The 27972-nt window shown below is 43.0% G+C and overlaps 2 protein-coding genes across 2 annotated transcripts in view; one reads left to right on the top strand and one right to left on the bottom strand.

The window, feature by feature from the left end:
- Window positions 1-1999, bottom strand: part of Fbxo15 (F-box protein 15) — a 40232-nt gene extending 38233 nt beyond the window's left edge. The window contains exon 1 of the mRNA XM_028768933.1: window positions 1571-1999. Within this exon, the coding sequence (XP_028624766.1) occupies window positions 1571-1740 (170 nt within the window). The 5' untranslated portion in view covers window positions 1741-1999. The remainder of the gene's footprint in view (window positions 1-1570) is intronic.
- Window positions 2000-2117: 118 nt separating this feature from the next.
- Window positions 2118-6446, top strand: Timm21 (translocase of inner mitochondrial membrane 21). The gene is made up of 6 exons (XM_028768932.1): window positions 2118-2709; window positions 4348-4410; window positions 4509-4606; window positions 5687-5760; window positions 5844-5949; window positions 6038-6446. The coding sequence occupies exons 1-6, from the start codon at window positions 2412-2414 to the stop codon at window positions 6134-6136; spliced, it is 738 nt and encodes a 245-aa protein (XP_028624765.1). The 5' UTR covers window positions 2118-2411; the 3' UTR covers window positions 6137-6446.
- The last annotated feature ends 21526 nt before the right edge of the window (window positions 6447-27972 follow it).

Raw genomic sequence — 27972 nt, 5'->3', positions numbered from 1 at the left:
CTGGCTGAGAGCAGGTTCCTACACCATGATGCCAAGTACTTTACTTAAATTGCTCTATCGGAAAGTCACTGAATTTACAAAGAAAGAGATCCATAACAAACTCATTGTGTTCTAAAGGGTAATTTTAAGAATAGAGTCAAATTAAATTCAAGTTTCCTGTTTAAAGGCCAATCTTTCTCTTCCTTTTGCAAATGCTGTCACCATTCTGCCACAAGTCTTATGGTTTGTCCAGCATCATGAAAACTCAGAACTCAAGAACTATCCTAACAACACTACAAAGTGCCATCTTTCTGAAGGCAGGGTAACCTAGAAAGGATATGGGCCTTGGAGTTGGGGATTGAGTGGGATAACAAGCAGCTGACATACCCTGTTAACAGGTTGTTTTTACACCTACACAAGCACGTTTGGCTTCTTAGAAAGCTAAATGTACATGGCTGTTACAACCATGTAAGTCAAGAAGCCTTAAAAATCCTCAGGAATGCAAATTCTCACCGGGTAGGCGTGGTGGCACAAGCCTTTAATACCGGCACTAACAAGGCAGACAGAGGCAGTCAGTTCAAGGTTAGCCTGGTCTACATAGTGAGTTCCAAGTCAGTCAGGGCTACACAGACCCTGTCTCAAAAGAAAACAGTAGATTCTTAACACTATCCCTCCAGCTGGTAATCTGACTTGGACAATGTGCACAGTGCTCTAAACAGTCACATGAAAGTAAGCTTAGTAAAGTACTTATTTGGGTGAATGAAGAATTTCAGAGAGGCCCTTTTCCCATGTCCTAAAATTCTGTTCTCTCATTGTATGAGAGGAACATAGTTTGGCTTAAAGGAACTCCTTGAGAAAAACTGAAAACTACCCTTGAAGACAGTAACGTCATCTTTCGGGACCTTACACTTGATAGGAACACAGCAAACTAGAATAGAGTTGCATACCAAGATGTGACTGTCTAGAAAACAACCTGGTGTGGTGGGAGAGGTGCACTAAATGTCTTGTTTAGCATTCGGTTTTGATGGATACATTCTACTCCAAGTTTTAAAAGGCTACGGTTGATTCTCACTTTAAAATCACTCAGTGCAAGAATGCTATATGAGAGGCTTGTGCCCGTGCTAAAAGTAGGTCTGCCCCTGTCTTCACATGTGCGCTGCTGTTGTCTCCCAGGACTGGAAATCGCATTAGAGCCTTCCCATAGGACCTACCAATGAATGAATGGAATGCTTAGTAATACACATCGCTTCCTTAGGAAGTAACATTACTTGTGTCCTAACTTGAAGTACTCTAGTTTCCAGGATGGAGGGATTTCCCTTTGTCATTCTTACGGTGTTTCCCACGTTAAAAAAGTAGCAGGAGTCACATGCCAGAGTAGGACCGACATTCTAGGAAGAGCGGTGGGGTGGGATACTGAAGAGACCCACCCGCGAGCCCCGAGCTTCACCTGAACCCGGAGCGCCCCGCGGCCAGCCCCACGCTGCCCCAGGTAGCGCCCCCACCATGAAGGGACCCTCGCAGCGCCTGAGGACCGAAACATCCCTGCCTCAGCATCCGACCGCGTCCGGTCGCCATGGAGACCCAAAGGTACCTTCCAGCTGCGAGACTTAAAAACGCGGCACTGCCCCTCGCGCATGCGTAAAACTGCGACCAGGTTCGCGCATGGGTGGACTGAGTTCCTCTGTGAGCACCTCCGCCTTTGCAGCACGAACAATGTTCGGGACAATACCGGGCCCGGCTTCTTTTCCACGGCCCGGTCATCCTGACGCCAGTCCTTGGTCCGTTAGCCTGTGGCCCGGTTCAGCTACGTTTGTTAGCTGTTTTTCTGAAAAGAATCGGAAACGTTGAATTGTCACTTTTTCATAATTATGGCAAACCCACGACATGAAGAACTATCCAGTTGACACATTCCTCTACAGAAAGGCCATGAGACCACGCAATTTGCAACTAATCGGGTTTTGCAAGTTCTGTTTAAGCCACGCGGCCATTGAAGTATCAGAGATACCAACAACACGCCCGCCTTGACACAGCGCACGCGCAGCGATCCGCGCAGAAGTGTCTGGGAAAGCGGGATGGGCGCTTCCTTGTGTGGCATTGTGGGAGATGTAGTCCATCCTGCCTTCCGTTCCTGTAGTTAAACAGCATAGTGTGAAGCCCTAGAACTGCGATTCCTGGAACGTCAGGTGTTTCCCGGGATGCTTTGCAAAAGCATGGCGGGCAAGATGTGAATGTCAGTAGGAAGGTAAATAGGGCATTTTAATTCAAGAGAAAAAAAGAAAAGTGCCTAACTTCTCTTGTAGATCATTCATCTTGATATCCGTCTAACACAGTGTGTAATGTGAATTTAGTTGGTTTCATGTCTTGTCCGCCTGAAAGTGTGTATTACGAAGCTTTAGAAGTTGCAGTCCCGAAGCCTCTCAGTTTTTGTGAACATGATTTGTGCTCTTCTACGAGTTCTACAGCATGCGGAGAAGCTGCACGGGTCCTTGGGCAAGCAGTTGTTGTTGCCACACTTTGTGCTCACCAAAGCTTGCTTTAAAACTCAGCCTTTGAAATGGGGGCTGCGAGAGCAGAAGAAAACAGTGCAACCTAGAACAGTTCTTGGGGTCACCCAGAAAACCTTCTGGACACAAGGATCGGACCCCCGGAAAGCAGAGGAGGACAGTAACAAGCAAGTATCTATTCGCAGGAATCAAAAAGAGGAAACCGGCATCTCAACGTCTCAAAAAGGTACAAAAAAAAAGTATCTAGGACTTAAGACGGTCAACTCCTGGTGCTCCCCACTTATGGGAGTGCCTGCAACCCAGCATAGCACCCATTGAAAGAGAGGTGGAAAACTGCAGAAACACAAGAAATGGGAATCTTTCTGTGAAAATATTATGTCAGGACAGTGTTGGGGGAACAGAAACTCGGAGTGCCTAGGCCAACTACATGATTTTGAAAGCAGCAATAAGTAATTATGTCTGAGTCCAGTTGTTATTGTGCCCTCAATTCGGGACGTCATGAAGTGTCTACTGACATGTAGTTTATGACATTAATAGACAATAGACTAGAGATTGGTGTTGCAGCCCTCAGCCTCATTGTCTAGTAAAGATATTGGAAGCGTTACTGTGGATATCAGTCCCATAAATTTTACATTTGTTGGTAGATGGCAATCTTTCTATTATTTGAATTAGTGTTTTCTTCTTTAAAGTGCTATATATTATTGTTATTGCTCTTGTTATCATTATTATTACGACTACTATATATTTGTATATGTGGGGTGTGGGTGTGTGTGTCTTTATCTGTGTGTACATGAGTATAGAAGAAGGAAGCCAGAAAAGGTTGTCAGATACCCTGGAGCTGAAGTTACTGGCAATTGTGAGCCACCAGGTTACTGGGAGCTGAATTTTGGATGTCTGCAAAAGCAGTAAATACTCTTAACCACTGAGTCATCTCTCCAGTCACCTGAACACATTTCAAATTAGCAACCTGTACTGAAAACCAAAAGTATGTTATGGTACTACTTTTAAGTGATTTTATAGTATTTCATTGTACCTATGAAAAAAACTAGAGGAAAAAAATGCCACCTGCTAAACTTTGAATTCTTGGGAAAATAAAATTTTAAGGACTGACTGAAGTTAGAAAAATCTGGGTTCCTCGTGTGACTGTATGTATGTATAAATGTACCAAAGAGGTAAAATGCTCTCATAATCATTGAGAGTATACTTGTGATGATGTAGCTTTTCACATATAGCATGCATTTACATAAATATGTTTATACATACCTCACTTTGATTAATTACCTTATCTCACCAAACTATTCTTTAATCCATATGTCCATATGTTAGTGCAGAAGAAATAAAAAGTCTCTGTAGTTTTATTTGATTCATTGATCTTCCTAGCCAACTACATTTCAATTCCAAACTCAGTGCACGAATCAGTGGGGTCTATGTGTTGGACTGAGAGTTGCTACCTTTGGGTCCTTTTGCTTCTTTGCCTTGGGTTGCCTGGGTCAGGACAGGATAGACTTGTGTACATGTTGCCTCATCTGTGACCATCCTCACTCTGAGAGACTGATAAGGGTTTTCTGTTTGTTACTCAATGGAAGCAGTATCAATCAGTGGCAGAAATCCAGAGATTCCTGGACCCTGTGCACAGCCATGCCACACCAAACAGGCCTGTTCTCCTCTGGTCCTGGGGAGCTAAGTGGGAGCTAGGCCTGGTTTGCAGTGGGGTGAGGAGTTCTTCTGAAGCTCAAGGGCATTTGAGATGAGCTACTGAGAATGGTGCACTGGATCCGGACCCACTGGCTAGGAACACTTGAAGCCTCTGGAGGCCAGGGTTCTGTGGACACACTTGTGACTTGTTGACATTTTTTCTTTGCAGTGAAAGAAGCTGGGAGAGACGTCACCTACTTGATAGTGGTGCTCCTTGGAGTCAGCATTACAGGTTACAGACCCAGCAAGCGTTTGAATGCCTTTCCACAGCCTCTCACCCCACAGCTCCACTTCATCGCTCGCTCCCTCCCTCTCTCTCTGCTTTTTCAGGCGGCTTGTTATACACGATCTTCAAAGAACTGTTTTCATCATCCAGTCCTAATATCATATATGGGAAAGCCTTAGGAAAATGCAGAACACACCCTGAGGTTAGTTTTCTGATGACTATGTTGAGGAAAAGGAATGGATCTCTTCTGAAGCCTGTGCCTTCACACAATGCTGAGCTGATGGGTAGTTTTTCCGTTTTTAGGCCTCTGTTCTTTGACGCACTTTGGCCCTGGTCACTGTGTATGCTCTCCTCCCGCTGTGCGAGTGATCATTTTACCATTGTTCATAGGTGTTAAATGCACCTGCAGCAGCATCTCTGCCATCCTTTCTCTTGTTGGTAGAGACTATACTTAGGGCACTCCACTGTAATCAGTGGAAATTCAGGGAATTGTGTGTGGTCGCCAGTAGGCATCCCAACTGTGTAAGGATGCAGTGGGAATCACAGGCTGAGGCTCTCAGGCATTTTCAGATTGAGACAAATAGAATTGCACAGTATCCATGAAAGAATGGAGTATTGCCAGGGTTGTAGCTTCCTAGCTGGTCCTTAGACTTCAACAGATATGTTTTGTCCTACTTTTTGCCAGGCCATATGCTTGCCTTAATAGATCATCTTAATCTTAAGCTAGGCTTGACTTATTAATTCTTTGGATATTTGTTCCCTTCTTTTAGCTCTTTCCTTTTCATATATACTTGCATATATACTTTCTTATATACTTTCATATATACTTTCCTTTTCATATATACTTGCACTAGTAATGACACTCAGCAAAAAGACAAACTACAGTATTTTTTAGTTATGTTCAATTTGTGTTTCTAAGAGAATATTCTAAAGTATTTGCTTTGAAACTATAGTTCCAGGACAGCCAGGGCTATACAGAGAAACCCTGTCTCAAAAAAGCCAAACAACGTCCCCTCATCCTGTAGCATTCTGAAACTACCAGTGACACCACAGAGTGACCCATCTCTGTGCCCATGTGTGAAATGTTTACCTAAGTTACTTACAGTGTGATTTTTACATAATGCCCTTTTCTCTAGTTTTCTTGTTTGAGTCAGGAACCCTCACAATAGTGATTTTTTTTTTTCTCCTGTCATCATTTGGCATGTGTGACTTGAATGTCAGAATACTTTCATAAGAGCCATGAAAAGAATCATACAAAATAAGTGTAGTTTCTATTCTGCAGGTGCTTGGTGTCTTTGGTGAGCCTGTGAAAGGCTATGGGGAAACGTCGAGACGTGGGAGGAGACAGCATGTCAGGTAATGAGGACTCCCTGGGAGAACTCTAGGGTAATCTCAGATTAAAGGGAAATTGGATGTGCCTCATTGTATTTTCTCCACAGTTTTGTTGAATATATAAACAATGGACTAAAGCGCATCCGAGTGAAATTCTACATTCAGGGCTCTGAACCAGGGAAGGAAGGAACGGTGCATGCAGAAGTGGAAGAGGTATAGCAGCCTCAGGTCACCGGGTCCCTCAGGGCCAGTGGGGTCCAGTGAGCTCTGAAACAGTTAATAACAGCTACGTATTTTTCAGAACCCAGGGAGCGGCAAGTTTGAATTTCGATTCATAATTGTGGAAGTGACTCCTACAAGATCTATTATTGTTGAAGATAACCGTTCCCAACAAAGTTAAAAGCCTCAAGCCAGCTTGCTACTTCCTGCCAAGAATGAAGGGATCCATTCTCACTGTGTGTGAGTGTTCATGAGTTTGGACAAAGTGAGATCTTTCTTGTGAAAAATCATGAGATGTAGCAAATTTTACTTTATTGTTGAATTGCCAATCGTGACAAAATTCCAGCTCAACATTCATGATAACCTTTCATTACTAAAACTTATATACCATATAAGTAAAAACTTCAGTATTTTATGCAGTTTAATATTGTGTGGCTTTTATACAATCTACAGAATAAAAATAAACCGAACAAATAAACCTATCAAAAAGATGTCAAAAGCATTTTTATTTACTATGGAATCTAATTTGAGATAAGCATGTGGATTACTTAAGAAGAGTAGTAAGCCAGATGACAAATACATTGTGGGAAGGGCTGCACACACTCATGATCCTGGGAATAAGTGTGTCCCCCATGGCTAAGGAGAAAAGCACACTGCATAAGCAGGGCATGGCTCACTCTACCTTTACCACTAGAAGCCTGCACCCTCACAGGTCTTAGCATGTCACACCTCCCCATTCTATGGCTGTTTAGGGTGACTGAGCCAGAGTTACAGGTCTGAGCTATTTCAGAATGGATACTTTACACTGCACATCAGAAGAATGGGTCTCATAAGGGAATTGAGCAAATGTATAAGAGGCTCCTTTAAATGTTTTGATGTGTATGGACAAAGCTCTAATTTTATAGATATTTGCAAGAACATTTCACAAGAAAAATGTCTAGTTTGGCTTGTCCAAACATATCATCACATACAAAAATATATAACCTGTTCTATTTGAAGTGTTTTCTGAGCATTTGTTAAACAGGCCTTCCCATTGGAAGTCTTGATGATACAAGTGCTATATGCATTAGAAAGGTCTAGAAATCTCTTTTATCCTCAGGAGCTTCAATGTAGGGTTTCTTTGCTGGTGTTCTAACTTGGAATGGGTGGAGAGGTTTCAGACAGATATGGAGGAGAGGAAATCTGTCTATCCCACCACCACCCCACCCCCACACCCCTGTCGACCCAGCTTAGTTGATCTTGCTTAAGTTGCTTTGGTTTTTTTACTTTTAACTACTCTGTCTCAAATATTTTTAAACTTCTTTTTTCCCTTTAAGGTGGTGTCTTACTAAATAGTACTGGCTTACCTTAAACTCTTGATCTGCTTGCCTCAGTCTTTCTGGTGCTATAATTGCAAGCATGAACCACCACTCCCAAGTTTAAATGACTTTTATCCAAAAAATCTCATACTTAGGGAGTATGGAAAATATCAGAGCAGACCTTTTGTCTTCCTGGTACCACATTTTAAGTGAAAAGGTGTGATAGTTTGTATGTTTGGCCCAGGAGGTGGCACTGTTAGGAGGTGTGGCTTTTTTGGAGTAGGTGTGGCCTTGTAGGCATGGGTTTTAATACCCTTGTCCTAACTGCCTGGAGACCAGTATTCTGCTAGCAGCCTTCAGATGAAGAACCCTCAGCTCCTCCTGCACCATGCCTGCCTGGTTGCTGCCATGTTCCCATCTTGATAATGGACTAAACCTTTGAACCTGTAAGCCAGCCCCAATTAAAAAAAATGATTCCACCGGCCTGTGGTGGTGCACACCTTTAATCCTAGCACTTGGGAGGCAGAGGCCGGCCTGGTCTACAGAGTGAGTTCCAGGACAGCCAGGACTACACAGAGAAACCCTGTCTAGAAAAACAAAAAAGAAAAAATGATTTCATGATTTAAAAAAAAATGTATTTTACTTCACTGGAAATAGCATTAGCCATGCAGCTGAGAAGCTACTAAGCCAAAACTCAGGAGGCAGAGGCAGGCAAATCTTTGTGAGCTTGAAAGACAGCTTGAAAAATAGTGAGTTCCAAGACAGTCAGAGCTATAGAGAGAGATGCTGTCTCAAAAACCCTGGAGTGTGGAGGCTGTGTATATAAAGTCAAGGCAGATGCTGTCTCAAGAACACTGAGGTCGGAGGCTGTATTCATCTACAGTTAAACTCCCTGTGAAGTGTCTTTAGTGCCATTGTGGCCAAATTCACTTTCCCTTGTGTGCCATATAATGTACTAAAAGTTTTCTATGAGGAGCATAGATAAAAGTGTAGTTCAACTTGCCCCAAAGATGGAAAATATGCTGAAGTACTCTGCCCTCTCTTCCACCAATAGCCTATTTCCAAATGGCTAACCCAGCCTATAGCGAGAGTAGTCACGGCTTCCCTGGTTTTCGACTGTAATTCTGATGAGCCTGGGAGAGGTTAAACTGCCTCTCCTTTCCTCTCTCCCTTCTCTTCTCACTCCACACTCCCCCTTCTTCGTGGTATTTGCAGTAATTTTTTGTTTAAAACAGTTAACAGAAAACCAAATGCATCACAAGGTATTTAACATGTACTGATGTCATGTAGTACTCTTGGATATGAAAAGTTTACCTGGTCAAATAAAAGAAAGCATATTATACTTAAGCCTGTTTTAAAAGGCCAGATCCATCAAATACAGAACTCTACCTTTAGTCTCTGCAGTTAGTATCAAGAGCTGAGAGTTAGTATCATGCATGAGAGAGATGATGCAATGAATGAAGAGAAAGACCATGGGGACTGGGCCAACCGTAATGCCACAGTCTAAATGGGACTCACACCCACAAACTTCTCATTCTCTCATGGTCAGCAGAATATTCACTTGTTTAAACACAATTGTCAACATTGTTTTACATATAAGTTACATCACTAAGTGCTGAGGGAAGCATATGGCTTTCTCCTCTAGCATACATGCTGAAGGACCATGTATTAATTTCCACATGACCCCTTGTCTTTCATGAAGAATGATAGAAATCAAATGTTTTCTCCCAGAAACCACTGACTACTGTGATGGGCTGCCAGTAAATGTTGACTTAAGAAAAGTTCACATGGAAAACATAAACTTAAGAAACCACATATACTTAAATAAATAAACTTAAGAATATACTTAAATAAATAAACTTAAGAAACCAAAATACCTCAGTCTTTGATGTCAGTTTGTACTTAGCCTATAGATAGCTAAAACATACTAATACATAAAAATGCAATGCCAGCCAGGCAGTGGTGGCGCATGACTTTGATCCCAGCACTTGGGAGGCAGAGGCAGGTGGATTTCTGAGTTCAAGGCCAGCCTGATCTACAGAGTGAGTTCCAGGACAGCCATGGCTACACAAAGAAACCCTATCTCGAACAAACAAAACAACAACAAAAAAAAAAAAACAAAAAAACTCAATGCCCTTTCACAGATGTGTTTCAAATCACATGAATAGAAAAATCCTACTTTTTTTTTTCATATCATGACATATCAATGACAAAGGTTCATTTCTGTCTTTACCAAATGTGATGGTGTCATTTGTGATTATTGAGGGTTTTCACTTCTAATATATTCAGTCCTCAAGTACTACAGGGCTGTGCTCTGACTAGGGACCAGAGCCAGCAGACACCCAGAGAGCAGCTGAACACTGCACCAAACAGCTTTCTGCAAAGCTGCAACCTCGTGCTCAGCTCCACAGCTCAGGGACCTGCCTCCACCTGTGCGTACACATCTGCAGTCACTTAATAAAAGCTGACACATTTAACCTGCTAAAGAGACAAGTTGTTTGATTCTCTTTGGTGAGAGCAAAGAAAGATGTCCTTAATACAGCTTTTACCAGGCTCTTTGGATGCTTAAAGAGAAATGGAGAAAAAGATGAAGCAGAGGACTCCAGGCTCACCTTCCTCAAGCTGAGCAGCTCTGTGCTCCAGGCCAAAACACTGACAGTGTTCTTAGTGTTGACATGTAGAGAGAATGTATATTAGCTACTCTTCTGGAAGCTTTGAGGGAATATCTGTCAAAGCAACTTAAGGGAGACTCTATTCTGGTTGATGGTTTAAGGGGACATATTGCATCATGACAGGGAATTCATGGAATCCGATGGCTCCAAGGCACCAGGACCATGCAGTAGGGATGCCCCATCTCTTCCCGTTATAGAAGGACAGGAAGGGAAGGGAGGAAAAGGGAAAGAGCATGTGTGCATGCCTAGAAAAGAGGAAGAAAGAAGAGAAAGGAGGGAGGTGAGAGAAAGGAGAGGAGCAGGGAAAGACAAGGGAGAAGAGAGGAGAAAACTGAGCCCAGCTAAAAGCAGATCTGCCCAAAGTAGCCCTCTTCCTCCAATAAGGCCCCACACCCTAAAAGTTTCACAACCCCTCCAGCAGCAGCTGGAAATGTGTTCAAGCAAACACACGAGCTGTGGGAGACATCTTACATCTAAGAGAATGTGTTCTGATAGAGTATGACCCCTGCAAAACAAACAAACAAACAAACAAACAAACCGAACTTCACAAAAGTGTAAGCACTTTTTAAAATGTGTAACTGAGTAAAATCTTAAGAGACCATCCCCCAAATTTGACATTCATAGTACTGCTCATTACCTGCCCTTATAACCCATAAAACCAGGAATGATAATACTGGAATATTGTACTCCACAAGCTGACATAGCAGACCAGACACAGCCTAAGTTAGAAGTCGTCAAATCAACCCCAAACAGCCCAGCTGCTAAAGTTAAAGTGCACTGAATTTCCTATTTAAAAATATAATTTGGATCTCTGTTCACCTTAATGCTTTTGACAGGTGTCGCTATTATGTGTTTTTGACACCAGTGCCAGAGGAAAATCCCAGATGTGATCTTTCTGCTTACCTAAAATGGATTTTGGAAATACCCTTTGATTCTTTATGGAAATTACAGCATTATGAAGAAGTGCTTATAGAAACTAACTATTTATTACAACTCACAGGAGGCCAGTCTTGTAATTTGGGCAAAGTTTCAGAACAAAAAAGAAGATTGAATTGTTTAATGTGCTTAAAGGATTTAGCTTAATTAGATTCTGTCTTTCGGTTGAAATAATTTAGATAGCAAGAAAGAAATGGAGTCCCAGCTCTGACGAATTTTAAATATGCCATCCAAATGCCTTGTTTGGATTCTATTAAGCAGAACTGTTTGCAGGGTGTTAAAACCTCTTTGCCTTTTTAAAAACTGCCATAGAGTTTAACTGTGTCTTAAAAGTAATGTTCTGCCAGGTGATGGTGGTGCATGCCTTTAATCCCAGCACTTGGGAGGCAGAGGCAGGCAGATTTCTGAGTTCGAGGCCAGCCTGGTCTACAGAGTGAGTTCCAGGACAGCCAGAGAAACCCTGTCTTGAAAAAACAAAAAAAATAATAATAATAATTTTCTGAATTTGTTACTGGAGAGGAGAAACATTTTTTCTGCTCCAGAACCTTTCAGGTAGCTTTCCTTTTTTTTTTTTTTTTTTTTTTTCCCAGGTAGCTTTCCTAATCCCTGGTTATTTCCTAATCCCATTGCCCCTGCTGGTCACTAGGATTTTTCTCGAAGGACTTCTGCTCTGGAGTCTGTTGATTATTGATTCATGTGTGAGGACATGCTTTCTCAGCCTCCAGTGAGTGGTGACATTGAAGGTCAGAGGGCTGCTGGGCCCAGGGAGGGAGGGAGGGAGGTGCTAACCTATGCTTTTGGTCCATGCATAGCAGCATGAACATTATGCAAGAATCCATTATGGAGTGAGAGATGGCTCAGCGGTTGAGTATGCACTGTTCCTGTGGAGAACATGGGTTTGGTTGCCAGCACTCACATAATGTGGCTCAGAACCACCAGTCACTACCACTCCAGAGGCTCCAACATCCTCTTCTGGCTTCTATGAGCACTCACACACTTACACATGCATGCACACTCACACATACACTCTAAATAAAACTAAACCTTGAAATAAGATTCAGTTATTAACCAACGTACATCCCAATATTCTTTAGGAAGAGAACTCTTCTGAGAAGCCTTTTTACTCCTCTAAATTGTGTATTTGGTCTTTTATTCTTTGCCAATTTCATACATGTATATTATGAATTTAGAACATAATATTCTCCCATTCCCCTTCCATGCCCCCTGGACCTCTTCTTCTCAGAAATCTTAACTGCCTTGAACAGCAAGCATCTTAGATTACTGTGTTGGCCAGGTTCTCGCCATTTATACAGCACAAGAGAGTAATAGAAGGAAGGGAAGATGGAGTCTGGCTCATGGTTTCAGACGTTTCAGTTCATGGTGCCGGGAGGGAATGACAAAGCAAAGCGTTGTGCAGTTCCAGCATAGGCAGCAGAGAGGGGTGGTGGGGAAAAGAGAGAGAGGGAGAAGGAAGAAGGGAGGGAGGGAAGGGGGGGAAGAGAGGGAGGGAGGGGAAGAGAGGGAGAGAGACAGAGACAGAGACAGAGAGAGAACACTATTGATTGGGTTAGCTGTCACCCACAGTGGACAGTGGTGCCATGAAGCAGGAGACAAGCCTCCACAGGTGCTGTAGACACTTACACCAGTGCCCTCCATATTCAGATTCACTGAGGTTAGTAGACTGTGAGCTTAAGTGTAAATAGGGTCTGTGCAGGGACAATTTAAATAAGACTGGTAATGAAAGTGTACTGGATCCATGGCACTACATCAGTGACAGTGTCTTAAAGACTGAGGATGGAGCACAGATAACGGAAACCATGTGGGGACCGGAAAGTCTGCATAGTGGTTAGGAGGACTGGCTTCTCTTCCAGAAGAACTGAGCTCTGTTCCTATCACATGCACAACAGCCCAGACCATCTGCAGCTGCAGCTCCCAGGGATTCAATGCCTTCCTCTAACCTCCATGGGCATGCAAGAAGTGCAGTCATACATGCAGGCAAAACACCTATACTCATAAAAGAAAATAACAATTAAATTTAAAAGTGCAGCCAAAGAGAAGTCTTCATAGGAAACAAAGGCTCGTAAGGCTAAGCTTAGCTTTGGACTTCTGACCTCCAGTACTACAAAAGAATAACTTCCGCTAACCACCTATGATGGCCCCTAACTAACAAGAAACTAACAAGGATGCTGAAGCACAGGAGAATCATACAAGCAGGAAAGAACTGGAAGCAGAGACTTGGGCTTCACAAGTGTTGAGAAAAACAACGAGGGAGTCAGAGGTACAGGCCATCTGGGAACTACATTCATGGAGATGAGGGTATTACAGTGATGGATAGTGGGCACGATATGAAGCAACTGACACACAAAGCTACTTGACAAAGTAGGCAATTCCGAAGACAAACCACCACAGTCAGAACACAAGAGTTAGGAGAGTCGAGAACAGGGATTTTTTTTTAATCTATGCGTTGAATATTTCATACATGCACATAATGTGTCTTGATCATACCTACCACCCTACAGGCATCCTCCAATTTCTCCAGACCCTTCCATGTCCCCTTCCAACTTCATATCCTCTCTTTCTTTTCGTTATTACCCACTGAGTTCACTTAGAGCCATCCATAAGTATATGATGTAATACTATCCAGTGAAGCATGGACAACCTTTCAGAAGCCTTATTCCTGAAGAAAACTGTCCTCCCTCCCAGCCCTCAGCAGCCATCAGTTCCTAATAGCTCTTATCTAGAGGGTAAGTAAGGCTTTGTGGGATGCTGGTGCCTCCTGTGAACTGTAGAGTTGCTGGGAAGTATTGCTGGCTCTTTTTAGAGCTGTGGTGACAGGAACAGAGAACTGAGGAGCTGACAGTTTCTATTGCCACAGGAAGGAGCCACAGAATGAATACATGCCAGCTAGTACGTTCTGTAGATGTATAGATATATTCCAGCAACTTCACATGTTCAAATACCCTTGTGGATTGTTTTGATTTAGTTTGCACTATCAGGGTTCCCTAGAGAAATGAGAAATTCTTAGACTGGGAAAGATGGGTTTGAGAGAAGAGCTAAGATCATGCCAAACACAAGAAGCTGCTCAAGAAAGACAGTCAAATTTTGGACAACTTTCATAAGAGTCACAGCATCAGACTATAAGACAATGGATGCAGGGCGGTGGACTGTGACTGGAAGCCAGTAAGTTTGAGCTAAAAAAAAAAGGCTTGAATTGAAGCCTGGGGGACCCTGAAGGGATAGGAGATTCTCCTGTTCCCAGCACCTGGCCCCTGACACATAGCAGCAGGCCCCATAGATTTGTGGCTATCAGTCACATAAGGGCAGCACCCCCAAGCCCTTCCACGAGTAGATGAGGCATCCCTAACATCTTAGACCAAGACAATAGAAAGAGTCAAGTAAAAGCTGAAAAGAGTTCTCCATGCTAATGAGTTACCTAGAGGCCTAGAGGGCATTGCCAATAAGCTTCCCTTCCCAGACTTCCTCCCTGCAAAAGGTATTTAATCTCAGACCCACCCAGAGAATGGGGAGGGGTATGTTTTTACATTGCACTTTGGATCATAACAATAAACTCTTTAGAACCGTGTACTCTATTTTCATCAAGATCCACCACCTTGGGGGGCCATGAAGAAGGCCTTCCCCTACAGAGCTGCAGCCTAATCTCCTGTAGAAGGCCTCTCTGCAATCCCAGCCACAACTGACACATGTAGACCCAAGGACAACCAAAGAAAGCCAAGGACTATCTCCACTGGGACAAGCTGAAGCTCCGCTTTCCTCTTCCCCCGCCACACACACCTCCCCTCCCGGCCCTGGGCTAGAGGAAGCCCTTCCCCCCAAGTCCCCACTTCATTCTCTGCTCTTCTGAGACTCTGAATGTCGCCTGATGTCCAAGAGTCTGAGAACCCCATGGGCCTTGCCTCCTCGAAGGCCAGGGGATCCCCCAAACCAGCTCTAGCTTCCCTACATCTCAGACTGTGCTTCCCCACCCTAGGAGCGGTTCTGCAGTCAAACTCCCCTCATTCTGCCTCCCCAAGTGGGGGTTTGGAGGGAGTTGACACAGGACTACAACCCTCTAACTGGACTGGCCAAGGTCCTAAAAGTCCAAGGAAAACAAAACTGAGAAAGGATTCCAACCGAAAGAGGCAGGACAGATATAACTACCAAACACTAACTCTGATTCCAAGCAGGGCTGTTTTTTTGTTTGTTTGTTTGTTTGTTGTGGTTGTTGTTGTTTAGTTTTTGTCCCCAAGTGCACATGAATGTTCTTTGGCTTTGGGGGACAGATGGTGATGAGTGATAAAAAGATGGATGAGCTGGAAGGCAGAACTGGGCATGATGCCCACCACAATGTCATTCTCATGCAGGGCAAGTGTCTCTTTCAGACAAAGAACGCAAACTCAGGCTGTGGCCCTCAGTCTGACCGTCCACAGTCCATCGGTCATTGCTCTTCAATTCATGTAGACTTCCTCCCTACCTCCACCCATTCCCAAGAGAAAACCTCATGGATCACCCATCCTGCCATGGGGTCACAGGACACAGGCGCTTTGCTAATGTGACACTGTGAACTCCCTCTCTGTCAAGGGGTTCTATCTCCAGAGTTCCACCTTCCTAGCCTACTCTAGAAATAACCACAGCCCACCTGAGGCTTTCTGCTTTCTTTGATTCCAGCTGAACTAACAAAGATAGTTTTCTACCTTAGAATTTATGTCAAGAGATACCACCTGTATTAGGGTTCTCTAGTCACAGAAATTATGCATAGTTTCTATATATTAAGAGAATTTGTTATGACTTACAGTCTGTAGTCTCCAACAATGGTCAGCTGTGAATGGGAAGTCCGAGGATCTAGTACTTGCTCAGTCCCACAAGGCTAGTTGTTTCAGCTGGCCTTCTGTAGAAGTAGGCTCCAACAGATGTGCTGGCAAGTAAATGCAAGCAGGCGAAGAAGACTCAATCTTCCTTCTTCCAATGTCCTTAAGTAGGTCTCCAGCAGAAGGTGTGGCCGAGATTAAAGGTGTGTACCACCATGCCTGAATCTGAGTTTTGTTTTGTCCCAGGCTTACCTTGAACACAGTGATCTCCTTGCCTTAGTCTCCTGGGATTAAAGGTGTGTACTACCTTGCCTTCCCTGGGGCTAAACTTTTCATAGCCACTGTACCTCAAGATCTCCATGCCAAGATCCAGGTCAAAAACTTGTGTCTTCCACCCTCAAGATCTGGATCACAGCTGAGCCCTCCAATTCTGGATTGTAGTTCATTCCAGATATAGTCAAGTTGACAACCAGGAATAGCCATCACAACACCCTTGCTCAAACCCTGAGTATAGAGACTTCACTTACAAGGCCTCAAAGCAGGGTGAGGCAGTTTGCTTAGCAGCCAGGGACCCTCCCCATTGAGCTATACATACTTCTTTCCAAACAAGCTAGCTGGTCAGTCCACCTTAACAGTTACTTAGCAAGCCCCTAATAATTCCATTGTTATGGCCAAGCACATCTGAGAACTAAAGGCACTGTGTCATTTTAGCCTAGTCTGGTTTGTTTTGGAAAGGGGGGTAGGAGGTGGGCTGCAGTAAGTCAACCTGTATCCTCTTCTCCTTATGCAGGATTGAGTATACATATAATTTAAATCAGATACAACACAGGAAATGGCGTGTGCAGTAAACAAGGGCTAACAGAACCCAAGCCTTTCAATCATAACAAACCACCCACACCTTTCCCCTAACAACCAACTCTGCCTACTCCAGGACCAAACGAGAGCCCTTGTCAGGCTGGTCTCCCCCTTGCAATGTCTTCACTCTGTACCTGTGTAGGGGGTAATGAGTATATGCACATGTGTGTGAGTGTGCACGTTTGTGAATGTGCACATTTCTGTATTTGCATGTTTGTGTGTGTGTGCATGTTTACGTGAAGGCTAGAGGTCAGTGGGGATGCCTTCCTCTATCTCTTTCCACCTTGTTTTTTTTTTTTTTTTTTTTTTTGAGACAGGCTTATACTGTACATGGATCTCATCAGTTTGTCAAGACTGGCTCAGCAGCAAGCTCCCATGAGCCACCTGTCTAAGCCCTAGCATCTGTTACAGGCACACACTCCCATGCCCAGGTTTTCCCCTGAGGGCTGAAGATAGATTGACACTGGATTCCTCTTGATGGGATAGCAAACACTTTGCCAGTGATCCCATCTTTCCATGGCCTGCTCTGTTCTTTGCCTTTACTTTTGGATAAAATACCTGCTGCTTTGCTATTTTCGGGCACTATTCAATTCTTTTGAACAATATCCCTTTTGAACAAGGGCCTGGAAACAACAGCTCTACACAGCAACAAAGGAGGGCCAAGGCGTTGTCCAAACCCAAGTCTGGTAGCAGAGCCACACCTAGCCGTTCCTTGTCAGGAAACCATATAATCAAGCCCTGAGTTATTTAGGGGATAATCCAACAAAGATGAAGTGCTGGGATAGAAAAACAGGAAAGCCAAGCCTGACTGCCTCTTAAATGGTCCCTAGAAGAAACTGCAGACTATAACACCAAGTGCTTTCGGTCCTAAGAGAAAGGCATGGACATTTCTCCTGTCTCTGCCATTGTTCCCAGCAAAAGCTGATGTCTCTAAGAAACACCCTATGAGGCTTTACAACTTTAATACCCCTCCTGGTCCAAGGAGGCCTTTTTTTTTTTTTTTTAGATTAAATTTTTTAAAATCTCTCTCTCTCTTTTTTTTTTTTTTGGTTTTTGGTTTTTGTTTTTTCTCGAGACAGGGTTTCTCTGTGTAGTCCTGGCTGTCATAGAACTCACTCTGTAGACCAGGCTGGCCTCAAACTCAGAAATCCGTCTGCCTCTGCCTACCAAGAGCTGGGATTAAAGGCGTGCGCCACCACCGCCCGGCTCAAAATATCTCTTAAGGCCATAGTATTAAATTAATTAAAAGTTAATTGCAATAAAATTGAATTACATAAGTTACGATTACAATTGTAAATATTTAAACTCGCTTAAATTAACTTTTAAATATTCTGTTATTCCCTCCGAAGCATGTTCGTTTCAAAACATCCTCAAAGCTAAAATTATTCTTCTTTTAATAACATCCATGTTCCTTATTACCCACCATTATGAAAAAAAAAACATTGTGCTTGTTTGAGAAATTAATATCTTTTACCAAAGAATTAAAGTTTAGGCTCTAGATATAAGGCACAAGACCCTGTCTGGCAGAGGACAATGGGGTAGGAAGGACAGACTCTCCTCATTTCCCCAAGTCATTCAAATCAGACCCCTCTCCTTGCTCTTCCCACCTCAGGCAGCCCCAGAGTTCTCCCAGATCCCCAGTGTTGCCATGGCGAGAACATAGCAAGGCAGCTCTGGTTTTGGGAGCGTCCTTGTGCAGGTTTCCGTGTACCTGTGTTTTTAGGAGGGAATAGCTTCAAAGGCGTGTGGGTCCTCAGCGATGCAGCTGCTACATGTGTCCTGGAGTAGCTGCGAGATAGTTTTTCTTGCCGTTTAATTGAAAATGACTTTTTTTAATACAATATAATACGGTGATCACAGTTTCCCTTTCCCTAACTCCTCCCAGATTCTCCCACCTGCCCAACCCTTTTTTTTTTTACATTTTTTAAATCAAAGAGTTTATTAGGAAATGTCATAATAAAATATGCAATCTTTATAAAAGTATGTCTTTTTAAAAATAAAACATGAAAACAAGAACATTAAAAATAAACCATGATGGAGGTAAACAAAATGAATTATGATATATCTATTGTTCTTTATTTCGTGGAAGATTTAACAATTAGAGACCAGGCCGGGCGGTGGTGGTGCAAGCCTTGAATCCCAGCACTTCGGAGGCAGAGGCAGGCAGATTTCTGAGTTCCAGAGTTCGAGGCTAGCCTGGTCTACAGAGTGAGTTCCAGAACAGCCAGGACTACACAAAGAAACCCTGTCTCGAAAAAAAAAAAAAATAGAGACCGGTTATCTTTTCAGGGTAGCAGCTCTCAAAGGTAGAACACTGTTCAGATCTCTCTTGTTTTTCAATCTCTGCCATGACTTTCCCTCCTTATGAAGCCTCCACTTCTAGTTCTTTTTTTTTTGTTTGTTTTTTTGTTTTTTTGTTTTTTTGAGACGGGGTTTCTCTGTGTAGTCCTGGCTGTCCTGGAACTCACTCTGTAGACCAGGCTGGCCTCGAAGTCAGAAATCTGCCTGCCTCTGCCTCCCAAGTGCTGGGATTGAAGGCGTGTGCCACCACTGCCCGGCTTCCACTTCTAGTTTTTACAGATCTCTTTCTGTCAATGCATTTTCATACTGCTGTTCATTGCAAACAGGTACCTCATCTAGGCAAACTACTGATGGATGACTTTAAAAATTGATCCTTGATCATATCAAACTTCTGCTTCTCATGCACAGCTCTAGTGGTATTAGTTCCATCAAAAGGTTCTTCAACACAGATGTATTTATTTCTCCATTCCATATCATCAGGCCTTGGGATGGCTTTGGCTTCACGAACTGAAATCATCTGAGTGTTCCAGTCAAATTCTGTAGCATAATATTTAAGAAAGCCCAGTAAGAGGTCCCCAAGACTTGATTCATTCTTTGAGAGGTAAGGAGGAACATTACATGGGGCATGATGACAAGGTGCAGCTGTACAGAAGTACTAAAAGATTCTGGGTAAATTTTTTGTAGGGATGGAAGGATGGGTTCAGGTAGGGTTTGTAAATAGTGCAAAACCATCAATACAAGACTATAGCTGCTTAAAGTACCACAACTGGCATGGTTTACTCATGGTGACTTGCCCACTTCTTAATCACCAGCACTAGTGGACGAACTCGATTTCCAAGGTATGCATAAGTTTTGAGAAGGAATGTGTTTCTAATTCCAACGGTATTATTTACATTTAAGTCGAATTCCACACAACTGACTTTATCCCTGGACTTCACAATTGGCACTTTTGCATGAGTCAGCTGAGGTCTCTCAATATAGCCAGAAAGTCTAGTACAGAAGAGCTTATGGACTAAGGTGAGTATATGTCGTGCTTCGGTCTTCTTGTTTACTGGTTCTTCTTTAACAACTAAGCATAAATCGCCATCACTGCTTCGGGCACCAAATCCATTTAAAGATTATCCAACCAAAAAAGGTCTGCTTTGTGGGAAGAGCAGCTGGATCTCTCTCTGCATCTGTGCTCTACAGAGTTCTTTCTTCTTCAAGTCACTTGCTTGCTGCTGACAAGTTTCAAGCAACTCTAGTATCTGCTGACTCAATTTCTCTTGCAGATAATCTCACATTAAAATTTTCTAAGAAAAGCCAAGCGTAGTTGTGTACATCTGCAAATCCCAGCACTCAGAAGATGAAGGAAGGAGGATCAGGAGTTCAAGGCCATCCTTTGCTTAATAGGGAATTCCAGAACAGCCTAGGCTACATGAAACCCTTATCTTTGGCCTCAGGCAGCGTGATTTCTCTAGGTTCTAACAGTGGAATTTCTTGGAGAGGTGGAACACATCTGACTATCTGGTACTTAGTGTGTGTGTGAAACAATGGTGGCATGGAATATCTTCGGTCACCTGATAAAGGCACTAGTGGGTTGATTATAGTTGGCTCTTGGTGGGGTAAAGGGAAACGCTGCCGTTTACCACCAAGAGGGAAGGCTTTCTCATCGCTTATTCTCTTCCTTCCTCGAAATAAAGGAGATGGTGAGGTCTGTATTGGACTGACAGTTCCGTATGTCAGGGGCTGTAAGGACACAGCTCTAGACAAGTCTACATTTTGAAAGTTGAATTGTGCATCCATAAGTTGCTGGTGTGAATAAAGAGTTGGTGAGAAAGCAAAGAAGCTGTTATGCTGTTGGTGGGTTGGAGTGAAGGGTGGACGACCCATAACTGAGTTTGGGAACAGGCTCTTGTCCACTAAAGGTAAACATGTATTCTTCTACCGGCGTCCACGCCTAAGGGCCAAGCAGGGCCCTGCGGCACTGCCCGCCAACACGCTCCCAGGCCCGAGCAGGCAGAGGTAGGAGGAGCGAGGCACGGAGAGGCCCAGCTCGGGCGGTCTAGGACCCGCAGGGCAGCGGAGAGTCCAGAACCTAAGGCCAGGCCTTAGGCTGGGGGTGGTGACAACAAAAAGAAAGGGGAAAAAAGGGGGACAGGGACAGAAGACTAAAATGTCGCCAAAAAGGCGGCATAGACAACTCTGTCCCAACCCTTTTTTTTTCTTCTCAGGAAAAAACAAAACAAAACAAACAAACAAACAAACAAAACCAGCCAACAACCACAACAAAACAGAATTGAACAAAACAAACAGAAATCCCATAAAACCACGAAATCAGAAACCACGATAAGTAAGCAAAAGGCCTGTAAGTTAAAAAAGCAAAACAACATAAACAAATAAGCACTTCCACTAATTGCCTTGAGCTCACTGAGTGGGCACAGGGCCTGCCCTTAAGTGTGTGGTTTGTACACCCAACTGGAGAAAACTATTTTTTTCCTTTGCAAGCAGGTCTCAATTGGAGATAACTGGAGCTTGCAAGCTCTTTTCAGCTTGCCAGTCTGCTCTTCAGCGTCTACCTAGAAACAAATGAGCCTTGATCCAGAAGAGCCAGAGGAAATCCCAGAGCTGGGGTGTGAACAGCTGGTGGGCTTGGAACGGATAACTTTTTTTTTTTTTTTTGGTTTTTTGAGGCAGGGTTTCTCTGTGTAGTCCTGGCGGTCCTGGAACTCACGCTGTAGACCAGGCTAGCCTCGAACTCTCCAACTCAGAAATCTGCCTGCCTCTGCCTCCCAAGTGCTGGGATTAAAGGCCTGCGCCACCACCACCCAGCGGACAATTTGTTTTGTCTTTACCGTTTTAGTTATGTTCTTCTCTGAAGAAAGACAAAAGTGTCAGTAGTAATTTATGATTCGGAAGGATTCCACACTTCACAAAGATCTCATCTTGGGTTCTTCTGAAAATCAAGACCCTCTCTAAGCTTAATTATAATTTATATAAGAGTACAAACAGGTGGAACATCAATTAAATTAAAGTCCAGCAGCACAAAAAGGTGGAAAGGTCTGGCCCTGCCTCTTCCCTTGACTGACATCTTCATGCTGGTACAGCAAGAGTGAGTTCCTTCCCCAGGTGTCTTAGAAAACTCAAGAGGACCTGGGGTCTGTGGCTCACAGTCAGTTCCAGGCTTGTGAGAACCTAGGGGTGATAGGCAATGGTGCAGATGTGTGCTTTCCTTATATGGGATAATTAAGTGGCTGTAATGGGTGCTCTTTCAGAAGTTTGGGAAGATCATCTAAAACCATCTTGAAAGAATGTGCAGGGGCAGCATGTGGGCAGGAAGAGGAATTTCAGACAGAAGCTTAAGGCTCCAGGTGGATTGCAACCACATGATTCAGTGTGGCTGCTATAGGCTAGATGACTTCTACTATGTGCTCTGCAGACATCCCCAAGGGTCACCATTCCGACCACAGACAACCTTATTGATAGGACATTTTTAATATTTTAATATAATTTTGTTAACCCCAGGGATGTATATTTTTATATTTAAAACATTTTTCTGGTAAATAGAATGTCTTTTCTGATAAAATGTAATGAACTGTGACAACTGTCTGATGATAGGAACAAAGAGTGTTGCTCTCATGACACGGAGATTGACCGTCAATGGGTGGATAGCTAGTTGGGTGAATGGTGGGCTATTTTGCTTTAATTTACAGAAGATCAATCAAAGGGTTGGTCAAACTGGCAGATTTTGTTATTAATGAATTCTGACATTGTGGAAACAAACAAACAAAAAAGACATGGTGGTCTAACCTTCACATTGGTTTGGATTTGTTATAACATAATTAAAGTTTAGTTTAAACTTGGTATAGCAACAGTTCAAATGTCACAAAAGCTTCGCAGCTAAGCCAACATACTGACCAGTGAGCCCCTCAAAGCTTAGAAAGCACCTGCTGTGCTATCTAGCCTGTTTCAAGGTAGTTGTAGTGTTCTGTTGCTAGGTAATTGTGGTGTTCTATGAGAAGCACCTGGTGAAGGTGTCTCCTTTAGACTGACATTAAGGGGTGTAACCTCTACCTGGCAGTACTGTCATTTCAATTGATATCACCTGGCAATGACATATCTGTGTCTTGTGGAATTTTTATGAGGACCATATTTGAGTGCTGTAAAAATTTAGAAGCTTCTTGACTGTTTTTATAATAGGTAAACTATTTCCTGGATATCAAAAAATAAAACATGGGAAACAAATCTGATAGAAAGGAAAACTTCTTGGAGATAAATGAGATATCAGAGGAAGCAGACAGCTTGAGTGTGATTTCCACCACTGCTGGTGCAGAAACAGCTCTTATTCTATAGGGAATAAGAGGTAGTTTATTCTAGAGCCAACTAAGAGGGCTATGGTCCAGGCACACAGACTCAAGAAGTCTTGAAAACCATGTTCCAATGTGATAACAGTTTCTTAAAATATGTATAGACATAGAAAGAGGTCATAAATCAAGATACTTCTTCTCATAGTAGGGCATCAGTTAGGTGAATTACAGCAAGACAGGGGAATTTCTGAGATATGTTTCTGATGTCATCTGATGACATTCTTAGCCTTTGGGTTGGAAGAAGTTAGTGGTCTGTTAAGTTAATACATCCTAAAACGTTTCACATTGTAATCACAAAGATGTTAGTCAGACAAAGATGAATAAGCTATTGGGCATAAAATATCAGCAACATTCTAAGTCTCTGCAATTGCACACATTCTGATGAGTCGAGTAGCCTTGTAGAGGCTTTGGTTTTTAATGAGTAGCTTATCCTTCTCACCTTGGGAACTTCAGCTCATACCAGAACGCAGCAGCCATGACACTCATGAGACTGGAGCTCCCACTCACCACCATCCACTTCCTTGTCCTCTGTGATTGTCAAACTTCATGGAGGCAAGAAGAACAATTCATAAGCAAGCTGTCGTTCTCTGATGGCTTTGAGTTCCTAATTGGTGTGGACATTTTCATTAAAAAGGCAGGGCTATGAGGGGTGAGGCTGTAGGGCTAGGGATAGAGGGTCAGGAGGGATTCACCCAGCAGTTAAGGATGTGTAGAGCCCTCAGGCAAATCAACATTCTATTCACTCAGGGGCAGATTCCAGCCCTCCAAGTCAAGGACATTTACACAAAATCACATGAAAGTGACATCTTACTAGAACTGGCTGTATAGTGAGTTACATAATATGTTTTATTTATGGCTAAGTTGGGGTTCCCTGGATATCTTAACTGACCTATTCTGGATATCCATACCCACATCATGGTGTCTAAATCTTTATCTTGCCTTTTATGGAGTCAAGTCTTTGACTTGCATAAATTACATAAGATGTTTTATATTTTAATTGTTATTGTGAATAAAAGTAGTCTAACAGATATCTTGCCTTGGAAAGATGCCTTACTCTAACATGGATGTCTTGTTTTAATGCTTTAATGTTCCAGAAAGTGCTTGGAGCAGGGTGGGGAGGGGGAGAGAAGTAGGGGCTGAGAACCCAGGATTTGAAACAGAATCCAGAAACTTTGGAACTGAGCAGCTAAGGCAGCTTAATTTGTGTTATCAGAAACTTGAAAGCTTATATACTACCAGAAATTTGACTTGAAACAAACCCATAAAATCTTCAATAATTTCTAGCTTCTTACAAGATGCAAAAGAAACATGTATTCATACACAGATATAGGAAATGGCAAAGTGACAGCTGTTCATTAAATGCATGTCCCATGTTCACATTGCATGTCACATGTTCACACCTGAATATTCACACCCATGTCCCATGCTCACACTCATATGTCGAATGTTCACTTCACACCCGCATGCTGCATGTTCACACCAAGCAGGGTAAAAAAATGCCAAATTTGTGTGCAATAAAAATGCTCAAAAGTAGGGCTCTGAATCTTCAAGAACTCTTGCTTTTCTGACAGCTGTACTGAGAGATGTGGAAATGGTACATGAAAATCTAGAACAAGAATTCTCAAATTAGAACCTCAAGACAGGCTGGGGAAAAAGCTCACCAGCAGCATTAAAGTGCAAAGCCTTGGTGGAGGAAAGACCATGTTCAGCAGCATCTCCTTCTACGGGCACATACCGCAGAGCCTGTGCGGTCCTTGCCTCTGCACATACAAGCACACCTCCTTCTTCACAGCTCTCCCTTCCTTGCTTGTCTCTCCTAATACTGGAAATTCCATGTCTACTATGGAATTGTAGCATGCTTGTCACAGCTGTCCAGCAATCCTTGAAGTAGTTCCACATATATGACCCTGTCCTTGTCCAAGGTCATTTCTAAATCTTCTTTCTCCTCTTCCCCACCCACCAATAGATATTTCTTCCATGTCCTGCTCCTTCAACACTGCCTACTACATCACCTCTTCATGGGAGCTACGAATTCTCAGGAGGAAAGGAGAACAGAGTTATCTTCCATTCTGTCCCTTCATGGTAGAAAACTAGGGGAGTTTAAAGGCTCACCTCCTCTGTCTTCAGGTTATAGATGAAAATCTCTTCTACCTCCCGAAAAAAACTTCGTAAATATTTTAAAGATAGAGAAAACAATAATGCCCCTCAGAATCTGAAAGACTGATTCCTGGGGTGGGTCTGCCTTTGCTCTCTGTTTTTCCTATCAGAAATATCAGACAATGCCATCAAATCTGTGCAAACTCTGACTTTGCCCACCAGTGAGAGGCTCTTGGAGGGTAGGGAAGTCTGGGCACTTTTTCATGTTGAATAAAACTGAGTGAAGGTTGTGATTCCTCCAATAACAGATTAAGTAGGAGTGAAATATCTCTCTCTCTCTCTCTCTCTCTCTCTCTCTCTCTCTCTCTCTCTCTCTCTCTCTCTTTCAGACACACACACAACACACACACACACACACACACACAGATACACACAGAGAGACAGACTCACACACAGAGATACAGACAGACAGATAGGCAGACAGACACACCAGGATGAGGGAGAGAGGATGATCTCTTTCAAGAGCATCATCAGGACTCACCAGCTCAGAGGTGTTCTGTGAAAATTGGAACAAAAACAGAGATAGCTCATTGAGAGCAGAATAAAAGCCCCATTGCAATGGGGTACTCACCCTATGAAAATACTCAGCATCCAAATTATGGAGTGGCAAACTTCCCTAAAGCTTACTGTACAGGGACCACAGTGGACTTCATAGTGATAGTATGAGAAGTAGGGGAAAGGGAAGACCTTGGGGGAATTCTCTTTTTTTTTTTCTTTTGGTTTTTTGAGACAGGGTTTCTCTGAATAGCCTTGGCTGTCTTGGAACTCACTCTGTAGACCAGGCTGGCCTCGAACTCAGAAATCTACCTACCTCTGCCTCCCAAGTGCCGGGATTAAAGGCATGCACCACCACCACCCGGCGGAGGAATTCTCAACAGGAGAAACACTCAGAAAACAAGTCTCTACATCTCAGACTGGGATTTGTGTTCCATTATGGACCACGGGGTCCTATTTGGGCTAGAGAGGTGGGGGGGGCGGTGAGGAGTGAGAGAGACAGAGACAGAGACAGACAGAGACAGACACAGAGACACAGAGAGAACACATTTGTGCATGTGTGAGTGAGGCCAGAGCACAACCTCATATCTCTCACCGACCTGGGGCTAGTCTCCTTGGCCAGGCTGGATGGCTTGCCTGTCCAGTGCTTGCATTATAAACCTACATCACCACACTCAATGGTTTTGTATGTGTTCTGAGTTCTAACTCAGGTCTCAGGCATCACTTTACCTATTGAGGCATCTTCATGCCCTCTCCCATTTGAGATCTTTAAGTGACGAACACATGATGTGCAATCCTATAAATTCTCATTTTTAAAGACCTTGAGATGAGTTATTTGGCATCACTAAAACCAAGGACCTAGGAACTAAAGCAGACCATTTTTGGTGTGTGCCAAGTCCTCCCTGGAGAATTCATAAATCTGTCTCGGAAACTTTCTCATTGTATAAGCATAAATTCAAGTAGCAAAAACCCCTAGTCTCACAAAAAAACCTTTTACCTTATAAGGGCTAGTTTAATCTCTTTATTTCCTCTTTCTTGATAATAAAGGAGTTATTTTTCTTTATACTCATCTATTTAATCTGTTATTATTTAAAATCTTTACTGTAATATAGGGTTGCCATATTTCTACTCTACTGGAAATATCTTTTGTTTTGTTTTTATTCCATTACTAGAATTGAGCCCAGGATATTGTAAATACCAAACAAATGCTTTAATATGGAGTCACATCTTCATTCAATACAGTTTTATACAGTAGATTTCTTGATATATAATTTATCAGTAATGCATCTTTATTGGAGAACATTGGCATTTAAACATGGGTAACTTATATTCTCATTTCTTTTTTTGTTTGTTTGTTGTTTATTTATTTGCTTTTCGAGACAGGGTTTCTCTGTGTACCCCTGGCTGTCCTGGAACTCACTCTGTAGACCAGGCTGGCCTTGAATTCAGAAATCTGCCTGTCTCTGCCTCCCAAGTGCTGAGATTGAAGGCGTGCACCACCACTGCCCAGCTAAACATGAGTAACTTATATTCTCATTTCTTAAGCAAATGTGTCCACAATGTTCCCCTAGACTGGCTTGTCCAGTGTGCCTGCCAGGAAGTTCTGCATCAATGGGAACTATTGGTTTCATCACTCCTTGCATAAAGCACCTTCTGGTTTCCTGAAAGCTAGTTCTCAGGAAGGATGCTTTCAGGTCAAGTCCAGCTCAGGGGTCTCTGAGCTTTGTGTCTGAAGTGCTTGGTGTTTTCAGCAATAGGTACTTACTTTCCAGTAAGTGGGGAACTAAAAGAAATCACAATGTAATGTTAGGGAGTCTCCTGTATAATCCTGACTAACAACTCAAAAGGGAGCTTCCCATGCCTGGTGTAGTTTTTGTTAAAAAGTCTATGACTTTTGGAGGGAGCATTGTCAACTGAGATGGAAATTTTTCATTTAATTATGAGTATTACACAAATCCATTTGGCCCTGGGCTTTATCAGTTGGAAGGCTTTTATCACTACTTCCATCTCATCGTTTGTTTTTGTTTGTTTGTTTGTTTTTTGAGACTGAGTTCCTCTGTGTAGACCGGGCTGTCCTGGAACTCACTCTGTAAACCTTGCCTTTATAAATCTTCCTGCTGGGATTAGGACACGTGCCACCACATCTGACTAA

This window comes from Grammomys surdaster, unplaced genomic scaffold, assembly GCF_004785775.1.
Source record: "Grammomys surdaster isolate TR1022 unplaced genomic scaffold, NIH_TR_1.0 189, whole genome shotgun sequence".
Classification (NCBI taxonomy): domain Eukaryota; kingdom Metazoa; phylum Chordata; class Mammalia; order Rodentia; family Muridae; genus Grammomys; species Grammomys surdaster.
This window is presented reverse-complemented; position numbering and strand designations above follow the sequence as displayed.